This window comes from Nicotiana tomentosiformis, chromosome 4, assembly GCF_000390325.3.
Source record: "Nicotiana tomentosiformis chromosome 4, ASM39032v3, whole genome shotgun sequence".
In the NCBI taxonomy this organism is placed as follows: domain Eukaryota; kingdom Viridiplantae; phylum Streptophyta; class Magnoliopsida; order Solanales; family Solanaceae; genus Nicotiana; species Nicotiana tomentosiformis.
Window position 1 is genome coordinate 118,392,201 of NC_090815.1, and position 12,411 is coordinate 118,404,611.

The 12,411-nt window shown below is 34.0% G+C and overlaps 1 protein-coding gene and 1 long non-coding RNA gene across 2 annotated transcripts; one reads left to right on the top strand and one right to left on the bottom strand.

Moving 5' to 3' along the window:
* Window positions 1-8,297: 8,297 nt before the first annotated feature.
* LOC138909092 (uncharacterized) lies at window positions 8,298-10,579 on the bottom strand. Its single transcript, XR_011415611.1, has 2 exons — window positions 10,459-10,579; window positions 8,298-8,531 (listed from the first exon to the last, which is right to left on the bottom strand). It is a non-coding gene; the product is annotated as an uncharacterized lncRNA (long non-coding RNA).
* Window positions 10,580-10,777: 198 nt separating this feature from the next.
* Window positions 10,778-11,908, top strand: LOC117281857 (uncharacterized). Its single transcript, XM_033661702.2, has 2 exons — window positions 10,778-11,023; window positions 11,125-11,908. The coding sequence occupies exons 1-2, from the start codon at window positions 10,805-10,807 to the stop codon at window positions 11,833-11,835; spliced, it is 930 nt and encodes a 309-aa protein (XP_033517593.2). The 5' UTR covers window positions 10,778-10,804; the 3' UTR covers window positions 11,836-11,908.
* The last annotated feature ends 503 nt before the right edge of the window (window positions 11,909-12,411 follow it).

A 12,411-nucleotide genomic window follows, 5' to 3' on the forward strand; every position in this document is an offset into this window, starting at 1 on the left:
CTGCAATTTGAACTTTGAACTTGCTGCTATGAAGGATAATGGAGTTCTCTTTATATTTGTAGAGAAAAATTGAATATTCATTGCTTTGGGAGATATTAATAGACTAGCAGACAAGATAAAAAAAATTAGAAAAGACCATGAATTAGGGCTTCAATCAATAAAAAAGGTCTTGACTTTTAAATTTAATACATTTCAGTTCCTTTTTAAAACTTTTGAGTATTACCAAGCTGACTTTTGAGAATTTGGGTATTATATAATGGACTTATTCAACAAATTTTATTTTAATTTGAAAACGTCTCTAGGACTTACGCCTCACTAAGAAAACGCGCCTCAAATGCCCGGGCGTACGCCCTGAATTGTTGGGCGTACGCCTCTTGAGACTTTCGCCCCGCACTTTCTCCTCGAGGCATTTTCGGTGCGCCTCGCCCCAGGACTCACCCCGAAAACGCCTTTTAAAATACTGGGTGCAGGTAGTGCCTCCATCTTTAAACTGCCATCAACATGGCAATTAGCTCCTTTTCATAGGTAAACAAACCCCGGTGTCTTTTGCTTAATGTCTGACTCATGAAGGCCAAAGGCCTTTTATCTTGCATTAGAACAGCTCCCACACCTATGTTGCATGTATCGACCTCCTAGACAAAGGTTTGGCTGAAATTTGGTAATGCTAGCACTGGAGCATTAGTCATGGTATTCTTACGGCTGTTGAATGCTTCATTAGCTTTATTTCCCCATAGAAAGCCACCCTTCTTCAATAAGGTAGTGAATAGTCTGCTCAATTGAGCATAACCCTGAATGAACTTCCTATAGTACCCGGTCAGACCAAAAAAAAACCTTAACTCCTTCAATGTTACAGGTTAAGGCTATTCGAGCATAGAGATACTTTCTTGGGTTCAATACTTACTGCAGCTCCAGATATGATGTGTCCCAGGTATTCCACCTGAGATTGTGCAAACTCACATTTGCTTCTTTTGGTAAACAAGTTGTTTTTCCTTAATAGCTGCAACACCACTTGTAGATGTTTTTAGTGATATTCCATAGTCTTACTATAGACTAGGATGTCATCAAAGTAAACAAGCATATATCTCCTTAACTGTGCCTTGAAAACTTCATTCATTAAGGACTGAAAAGTAGCAGGTGCATTAGTTAGTCCAAAAGGCATGACTCTAAATTGCCAAAGCCCATGGTGGGTTCTAAAAGTAGTTTTATGCTCATCCACAGACTTCATTCTCACTTGATGGTATCCATCCCTAAGATCTATCTTTGAAAACACAGTATAGTAGCTGGTTTAGGATTTTGTTAAGCTCTTGGGTAGGTAATGGCTAACGGTCTATTATAGGAAGGTGTCAAGGCAGGTTTGGAAGGTATAAGAGAGGCCAATGCTGCAGATGACTCTTCATAAAGTCTGGCAATCTCATAAGCATCCATAATAGTTATAGGGGTGGCTAGCTTCACTAATGGTTTCAGCTCTGGTTTTAAAACCACTAATGAAGCTCAAAACAAAATGAGTTTCATTCAATAAGGGATTAATAATGGTCATATAAATAGTGAGTTCCTCGAATCTCTCTTGATATTGATCCACATTTCCCTTTTGCACTATTTTATTAAACTTATCCACTATATCCTGTGGTCTAAGATTTCCAAATCTCCTACGTACTTCAACACAAAATTTCTGCCAAGTAATTCAACCTCTGTGATTGACCAAATAACTGTCAAACCACACATCCACCTTATCTCGCACATGCATAGATTCATAGCTCAGCTTCTCCTGTTCAGAAATATTATAAAGCTCAAAGAATTTTTCACACTTTCTTAGCCAACCTCTAGGGTTTGTACCATCAAAATTAGGGAAATTGAGCTTAGGCTATGTAACGACCCGACATGTCGTTTTGAGTATCACAACCTCGTTCTCCTATTTACTACTTAATATATGCCTCACAATTGATTTATGACTTATCGAGTTAGTTGGTTCGGGTCCGGAAGGATTTCGGAGTAAAATGAGACACTTAGTCTCATAATTGAAAACTTAAATTGAAAAAGTTGATCGGATATTCACTTATGTGTAAATGACCTCGAAATTTAATTCTGATGATTTCAATAGCTCCGTATGGTGATTTTGGACTTAGGAGTGTGTCCAGAAAATTATTTGGAGGTCCGTAGTGGAATTAGGTTTGAAATGCCGGAAGTTAATATTTGGGAAGTTTGACCGAGGGGTTGACTTTTTGATATCGAGGTCGAAATCTGATTATAGAAATTGGAATAGCTTCATTATGTCATTTATGACTTGTGTGCAAAATTTGAGGTCAATCGAACTTGATTCGATAGGTTTCGGTATCGAATGTAGAAGTTGGAAATTTCATAAGACTTTAGTTTCAAGTGAGTTCGCACAAGACCTAACTTCAAATGAGTATAACTCTCATAATACGAAGTGTTATACGGTGTATTACCTATAAAATGAAATATATTTGAGTCTAGTTTCTAACGCTTCAAACCGTTTGTCATTTGGACATTCCTACAAGAAGTTATGACCAAATTACCAAAGGCTGGAAAAATGCAATTCTGCGACCAATTATGCGGTCGCAAAACTGCTTCTGCGACCTCAAAACTGGTCGCAGAATGGACCAGAAGAGCCCAGTTTTGGGAGCCGATTTTGTGATCAATTTTTCGGCCCGCATACCCATTCTGAGGTCCATTATGCGACCGCAGACCTGCTTTCGGAGGGTTAATTTTTTTTATTTTTATAACCCAACCCTATTTTAATAAATAGGCTTTGGGGCTTATTTTGGGGCAATTATCTGATGATTTTAGAGAGAAGTGAGAGTGTTCTAGAGAGAGAAAGTAGATGAAGTATCTTGTTCATCAAATTCTTGTCCAAGACTTGAAATCCAACAAGAAATCCCTCAAGTTCTTCATCAAAGAGGTAAGGTTCTAACCCATAATCTTCAATTTCGAGTTTGGGTAATGATGGGTGATTAAGAGTATGATTCTTGGGTGTAATAGTATTATTTATATGTATCAATAAGGTTTATGAAAAGAGTGTTGAGTTCAAATGGGTAAAGATTGGGTTGAAAATGGTAGAAATCTTCAAAGACTTCAATTGAAGATTTGAGGGTCGAGTTGATGTCGGAATTTGATGAAATTTATATGGTTGGACTCATGGTTGGATGGGCGTTAATATTTTATAACTTTTGTCAGGTTCCAAGATATGGGTCCCATGGGAGATTTTTGAGTGTAATTTTGGATTTTTGGAAAATATTAGTATTTTGATATGGAATTAATTCCTATAATTTTTGTGGGCTGAATCAAATTAACTGTGACTAGATTCGAGCCGTTTGGAAGTTGATACGCGCAAAATGGAATTTCTGGAGCATTGCTTAGCTTGCTCGACATTGGATTTGGCTTGTTCGAAGTAAGTAACTCTTCTAATCTTAGAGTTGAGGGTATGAACCCTGAATATATGTATTTCGTGAATTGCTGGAAGGTGACGCACATGCTAGGTAACGGGCGTGTGGCGGGCATTATAGAAATTGTGACATAATTATTTCTGTGAAATTTTGTAGTTGAATGATCTTGGCATTTTCCATGCGGTTTTATGAGTTAAAAAAATTGAGCTGAAAAGCATATTAAAAATCATGTTGAGGCTATGTACCAGTATTATTGGGACCCACAGAGGTCATATTATTGTGAATTATTTATTTTAAATTAAAAATTTATACTCAGTCATATTCATGTCATTACATATCATATCTCAGTCTCAGTTATTATTTATTGATACATCATATCATCATTTTGGGTTGTTCTCATGACATTGTGATCCCATGAGAGAGTGACTAGAGAGATTGATGACTGAGGGAGGCCGGGGGCCTGATTGTGAGGATATTTTTGGGATCGGGCTGCACGCCGCAGCAGGCCATGTTGGATTTATATATATTATACTATTGCACGTGAGTTGGCTGTGCGGATCCAGTCATTTATATTATGGCACATGAGTTGTTCGTGCAGCACATGAGTTGTTCGTGCTTATAGTGCTTGGGCTGTAGGAGCCCCTCATGAGTCTGTACACACCCCCAGTGAGCGCAGTCGACTATAAACAGGGATCGGGCTACACGCCGCAGCAGGTATTGTATAGTGTTGAGTGATTGAGTGTACTGAGCACAGTGAGAGAGAATGCGAGACAGTGAGATTGAGTACTCTGAGAGTGTGAGTACATGAGTACAATCTCTGATTTCTCACACATGTTGTACGGTATCACATTATTCATGATTTCTCACACATGTTGACAGATGGGCATAGTGATGCATTTATTTTACAATGGTTATCTGAAAGAAAATGAGATATTTTATTTATTATTGAAAGAATTTTGAAAAAATTTCTGTCTTCAAACTTATTCACATTTTTGGTAACTTTGGCAAAAGATTTAGGTTTTCAGTGATGTACTTGAAAGGAAGAACTATTATTGCTGAAATCATGATGTGACTGAGCATTTTATCTCTGAGTTACTTCTGGTATTATTTGCTTTATGTCGTTATTAACTGTTGTGGATTAGTAGATTTGGACCGACATTGGTAGAAGCTCGTCACTACTTTCAACCTAAGGCTAGGTTTGTTACTTACTTAGTGCATATGGTCGGTTGTACTGATACTAAACTTCTGCACATTACGTGCAGATGTTGACTGTTGTTGTTGCTGTGCTCGATGGTTGCGGGATTTGAAGATGTACCTGCGTTCCTGTTGTAGCTACCTCTTGTTCATGGTAGCCTTAAATTTATAAAAGCTCTGTTTATGTACTATTCAAATAGACTATGTATTTATTTTATTTTCGCTTTGCATACTCTATTCTTAGAAGCTCATGATTTGTACTACCAGTTCTTGGGGAATGTATAAAGTTAAGCTAATTATTTACTTAAATTTCTTTAATAATTATTATTAGAATTGGATAGTTAAAAGTTGGTTTACCTAGTGGGTTGGGATAGGTGCCATCATAACTAGTTGGATTTTGGGTCGTGACAGGCTATAAGGTTTTCTGGTTGGGGTTCGAATCAATGGGGTTAACAAGTGTTGGTAACATCAGTGAATTAGGGGAAGAATTAGGAGTTTGAAAAATGGGAGGGTTATTAAAAACTAGTGCTGGAGGATAAGTGAATCCACGTCTGACAGGGTAAGTTGAAGGAGTGAAAAGACCATGAGATGACATAAATGGAGTCTTAGTACCTGATACTCCTCCAAATTCGTAGATAGTCGGAGTTGAATGAGCATTGGTCATGGCTTGTTAACTAGAGAGAGAAGCCGTCAGAGTCAATTGTTGAGTAGTGGTAATATTCGCCGTAGAAGGTGTAGCAGGCGTCGAATCAGCTTGTCTGGATAAACCCATGCTTGAAATAATAAAATCCAGTTTCTTATTTGATTCCTTTACCTCATCGAGTTGTGCTTGGCAGTGACTCTGGTTTGATTCTAAGGTCTCGAATCTTTTTCCGGCATCATCGACAAACAGAGAGAGTTGTGTGCGTAAGGCTGTCATCTCATTTTTTAATTCGTTAATCTTCCCTGCCAGTGACATATCGTCGGGAGCAGTAGGCCCAGGTTGCTCTGATACCATTTGTAACGAGAGTCAAGCTATGTTACTCCAATGGAAGAATAAGAAAGGGGGAGAAGGCAGAGAAGAGAGAAGAGAAGAGAGAAAAGGGAAAATGTTAATTCATATTCGATAAGATTTTAATACACGACAACTGTCATTATATAAAAATTTATTCTAGGATTCTAACGGCACTATGCCTTAGCGAGACACCTGTCCCAATTCTGATAATAAACTATTGGGACTTAATTGAAATAAGACAACTGGACATAAAGGATTGACAATTTAAAGATTTCAACAAGGACTCGATTACATAATACTAATTAAACTCTAATTATACTAAAATCTGACTTGTGACACCTTTTAGAGCAAAAGAGGAGAAATATAACCATCACACCAAGAGACAATTTGTGTCAAATTGTATTTTTTTTACTTATCCGTTTTGTCACGATATTAATATAGTATATATTTAGCAAAATTTTTCTGGTGAAGCGGTGTCACGTGACACCACATCATTAAATGTGCATCCGCCCCTATCCACAAGTGAAGTCTGGTGAGTATATGTAGACTTTACTCCTATCTTAAGAAGATAGAGAGATTGTTTCCGTTATATTCTCGGCTCAAGAAAAGTTAAAATAGAACTTTCAACTCTCAAAAAATTATATACGGTGAGCTCTTTGATATAACTGCTTAAAATGCTCTCTATCAAAGTTGACATAATTTTTTTGTAATCTTATACTCCACTTGTTAAATGTTAAGTTATTGGATTGAACTGATTAACCTTTGTCACTGATCTTTTTGAATTGCTGATCAATAGTTAACAGAACCCCTTTATTGGAATTAACGGAATCAATGTTCACTTTTAGTTTGTGTTTTACTCCCCAGGAGAAATTTTGTTGAATTTCTGCTTACATCTATTGGACACTAGTGAGATTTGCAATCAGAACTTGCATGCAATTGGACTTCTTCTACATGCAAGTTTATTTATTTATTTTTTATTACTTTTTAAAAAAAAAATCATACACGCTACTACGCTAGTCATTTTCAAATTCAGGATGTGCTATGTCGGATAAACACAATATCATTGTCTAGGTATTCAAAAACTTTTAGCTAACTTAATTGAAATAATGTGGTCCAAAAAGGTTTCAATTTTAAATTTTTATAAGGGTCTAAATATCATGACTTAATTACTATGAAAAGGTTACCTCTTGAGACTGATACTAAAGAGTTGTCCACCATTCAGAGCGACATCCATTTGAACGGGTAAATATCACAAATGATCATATAACTATGATTTTTTTTCACTAAAGTCATATAACTTTATTTTCTTACACAAAAATCATATAACTATGACTTTTTTTTCACTAAAGTCATAATAACTATATTTTCTCACACAAAAATCATACAACTTTTACTAACTCACACAAAAATCATAGTGATCGGAAAATATAATTTTTCAGTAATATTTTCTTATTTTATGGTTTTTTATTTTCTTATTTTCAGTCTAATAAATAATAATCCAATTAAAATAGGGATGACCCAACCCGACCTGGCCCATCCGACCTAATACGCATATGTATAAATTAAAATAATAAAAAAAGTGAATAGTAAATCCTTCAAAACATGATACTTCTATCTTTTATTTTTCTTTTCAAGATTTTTATTCAAATTAATAGTATTTTTATTTTAAATGCTCTCTAATTATACCTTTTATTTTTTTTATTTTTTTTATTTTGTCAAAATCTCATGCATTCTGAACTAAGTTTATGGGGGAATAATTCACTTTTAGTATTATTTTAACTTACATATATGGGTATTGGGTCATGCTGGGTTGGGTCATTCCTATTTTAAGGGAAAAATATAAAATTAACTGGTCGACCGAAACTAATTGCATTTGCTAGCCAATATATATAAATGCATTTGCTAAATGTGTATATTATATGTATATAATACACACACACACACACACACACACACACACACACATACATATATATATATATATATATATATATATATATATATATATATATATATATATATATATATATAATATTTTATCGACTATTCTTTTTGGGAGCGGCTAAAAATATACTCATATTTCTCCTATTTTAATTGAATAATTATTTATTAGACTTAAAATAAAAATAAAAGAACGTAAAATAAGAAAATACTACCGAAAATTTTATTTTTTGACCATTATGATTTTTGTGTGAGTTAGTGCAAGTTTATGATTTTGTGTGAGAAAACAAAGTTATATGACTTTGATGAAAAAAAATTCATAGTTTTACGATTTTTGAGTGAGAAAATAAAGTTATGACTTTGGTGAAAAAATATCATAGTTATATGACCATTTGTGAAATTTACCCCCATCTGAACAAGTACTATCGTGTGCAGCGTATCCAGTGCTTTTGCTCATACACTGTATTTTTGCTCATAAAATTATTAAATATATACAAATAATAAATTTTGAACCCATTAAATAAGATGAGATGTGATAGAATTGTGAATATAAACTCATACAGTTTAAATCCTGAATCTGTCTCTAATAGTATATATAATAAAATTTTCCATTTTTAAAATATACTAGCCGACAAGAAGATGATGAACCAACCAATAACTTAAGCACTTTTTAACTTTTAGTAGTGTTTGGCAACCGGAAAAGGGGCTAAAAAGGTTAAAATATGCTTTAAAAAAAAGCCAAAACCAACAAGTTGGGTAAACCCAACTTTTTCGAAATTGGCTTAAAAGTCACCTTACTTTGACCAAAGATATTATATTCTTATCCCTTATAACTTTTTTTCATTCCAAAATTACCCCTCAGTAAAAAAAACCTAAAACACACGATATCTTTCTTTTCTCCCTTCTTGTTGCAGACTCTGCGTTCTTCTTCCTCTTCTTGTTGCAGACTCTCCCCAACTTCAGCTCCAATTTGAAAGCCTCTTCAGTCCATTAAGTTTAATCTTCCTGTTGAATTTCAATTCCTAGTGTGTTTTCAAAGTTTTGGATTAATTTTAATGGGAAATCCCCTTTTTATTTGGCTTTTTCTTGGATTAATTTCAACTCTGTCACCCAAAAGAAATTCAATCAATGAAGTTTTGGGTACAATGAATATAGTTTTCAGTCACCCAAAAACTTTTGTTGATAAAAAGTAGTACTATATTGGTTGTTTTCTTTTCTTTCTCATATAAATGTAGTATAAAAATCGGCTCTGCGTCGTATTAGCCGTCTTATTGCTAGTAAAGTGCTGAGTATCTCAAACAGCACAATTTTTTCAAAAGCTGTTTCTTGACTTTTATTTGCTATTTTATTTTCATGAGTTGCATATGTGTGGTCATTGATTGTACTGTTTCAGCCTTGTGTTTCTGTAGAGTAGCAGCCAGATTTTGTGGAATCACCTACATGATCCATCACATTTTGTTTAAGAAGTTGAAATAGAAATTCTAATTAAAAAGGAGACAAAGATGAAGAGATACAACTGTTACATAGCCACGCAATATCTATTTAATCGATATTAGGTATATATATATATATATATATATATATATATATATATATATATATATATATATATATATCTCAACTGCATTGCAATTCAAAAAGCTAGTTGTGATTGGTTATATGAAATTATGAATCATCCGAATCTATTAGACTACTTGTATGTTGCCATCAACTTACCATAACTGACCTCCTTTATTTGGGCCTAGGAATGGCTGTGCTTTGCAAACTAACATACATATGTGTGGTCATTGATTGTACTGTTTCAGCCTTGTGTTTCTGTACGGAGATTTCTATTTAAAATAAGCTTTAAAACTTCATAATATATGTCACTTAGAGTAGCAAAATAATCTGTATTTCACCAAATGTATTTGTTTCAATTGTTGCCTTCTTTAGTTCATCACGGAGCCTCAAAGAAAACACCTAAAGGCATTCTTTCTGTCAAACACAAGGCTCTTTTAGGCTCTCTTTATGTAACTTCAGTCTTAGCTTCTTGATTGTTCTGCTTTCTTCAGATTATTTACATTCAATTATGTCGGACAATGCTAAGTGGGACGATGATACACATATTATATTTCTTGAGTTGTGTGAGCAAGAGGTTAGAAAAGAAAATAGACCAAACACTTACTTAAATAAAGATGGGTGGAAAAGTATTGTTGACGAGTTCTGTAAGAAGACGGGAAAAGATTATGATAAAAAAAAAATGAAAAACCATTGGGATTACATGAAAGGCGAATGGACACTTTTTAAGCAGTTGATGAGAGGGGAGACAGTTTAGGATGAGATGCCACGAATAATACGATTATGACAGATGATGATTGGTGGGAGCGAAAAATTAAGGTACATCTCTCACATTATTATATGTGTAATTCTTATTTTTTTCATTGTTAATTTTATCAGTTTGATTAAAGTAGTTTTGATTTTCTCTTTTTACAGGAGAATGCAAAATATAAGAAATTTAGGAACAAAGATCTTTCGCTCATATGGTTTCTCTACGATGCACTGTTTGTTGATATTGTTGCCACAGGAGAAAGAGCACGTGCAGCAAATCAAAAACAATCATCCGGCATTGGACTTAATCTTGATGAAGAAGGAATAAATGTTATTGATGATTGTGACAAAGAATACTTTATTCATCTTAATGATGAAATGAGTGATGGAAGTGACGATCTACAAAATATACATTCGGGTATGTTTCTAGAGCCATCACTAAAAAGACAAAAATTAACTGATGGTGTTAGCACCAGTAGTCAAGTAAGAAAGAGTAAGAAAACAAATAGATGCAACATTAATAAAAGAGGATATACACTCTCTCATAGAGTTTATGTCTAGCAAAAGCACTGCTACATCTCCTGCAGTTGATGAGACATCCATCGAGAAGTGTATTGGCACGTTGGAACTCTAGTGACATAGTAGATCCTTATCCAAGTTATTCGTCAGATGATGAAGATGAAGAAGAACCGGAGGAAATACAGAGGGAGCAAGATGAGAAGGAATGGACGGCTTTATGTCAAATAGCAGGTAAATTGATTTTGATGTATTATGAAAAATACTTATGCAAGGAACCTTGTCGTACATCTAGTCGCTCTGGAAATGTATTTATTCAAGAGATATTGAGAGGAAACGAGACTCGTTGTTATGAAAATTTTCGATTGAGGAAGTCGGTGTTTGTTGATCTATCGAATGACTTAACTGAAAAGTATGGGCTTAAACCCACACGTGGAATTCTATACACGAGATGCTAGGCATGTTCTTGATGACTTGTGCACATGGAGCTGAAAATCGATTGATACAGGAAATCTTTCAATATTCGGGAGAAATAATTCATAGACACTTTCATAGTGTTTTAAAGGCCATTTGTGAGCTTGCAAGAGATATAATTAGACCACATCAAAATTATAATGATGGTGCAGGAGCTCACAAGCCATGTTATGGTCGATATCTCCCTTTCTTTAGAGTAAGAAATATTTTTACATAATTCTTTTTTATTAAACTTATAACTTAACTTTTATAAGTATTACTAACTTAAGTTAAATTTATACTTGTAAATGTGTGTAGGATTGTATTGAAACACTTGATGGCACACATATTAAAGCAAGATTACTGCAAGGTCAAGAGATATCATATATTGGACATAAAGGTTATCCGACTCAAAATATTCTTGATGTCGTAGATTTTAATATGTGTTTTACATTTGCATGGGTTAGGTGGGAAGGAGCAACTCATGATAGTCGTATATTTGGTGAGGCCCTTCGTAGATCAGAACTCAACTTTTCACGTCCAATTGGAAATAAGTATTATCTAGTTGATGCAGGATATCCGCATATGAAGGGATATATGGCTCCATACAAAGGAGATAATGTGAGATATCGCCTAGCACAATTCCGTCGCGGTGCAACAAGACAATTACGAGAACCAAGAGGGCGAATTGAAAAATTTAACTATTTGCATTCTTCTTGTAGAAATATTGTAGAGCGCACATTTGGGGTTTGGAAAGCAAGATGGTCTATTTTGCGAGACATGTCTTTCTATCACAGTGACACTCAAAGAGATATCGTACTTGCTACTATGGCCATTCATAACTATATTAGAAAGAAATGCAATATGGGTGATGCATTCCGAGCTGCTGAGAATGAGAGATATGTTCCATCTGTTGGTACATCCTTGAGAGCTAATAACAATATAAATGCGAAAAATGTGGAAGAGCAAAGTGATCTTGTTTGGATGGGTCTTCGCGATTTGATTGTCAATGAAATTTGTGAAGGTTGATACTTGTAGTTGTATGAATCTTTTAAAACACTAATATTTATTATTTTACATTCCAATTGAGAAATATTATTTTGTTTCGTTCTCTTGAAATATGCATATAATTAAGTGGTTGAAATTAGAACGATTGAAATTAAAGAATAGTAATACTTGATTTATTGAAATTAAAGAGTAGTAGGACTTGATTTCAACATAGATATTCAATTCGATCTATAATAACACTGAGTTAAGATCTAAAGTTAGATCACTGTCATGTGTGATTTGTGTCATGCAGCTCAACTGTTGAGGGTTCAGAAATTAGTGTTCTGAAAATTTGATGCAATGATTTTATATTCTGAATCTTTATTAGTTAGAGGAACAAATTATTTTTCTTTCCTCTTTTGTACAAACTAAAAATGAGCGTTCAAGAATTATATTTGTAAAAATTATCTTAAGTAATCATTTAAATTGAAATTAAATTAAAATATAAATTATTTTTTATTTGCATTAATTATATAAATAAAATATATTTTAGTAATCAGCTCTTTTATAATGTTAACAGTTTTAAGGATATTTCTGTCTTTTTAACAGAAAAAAGTT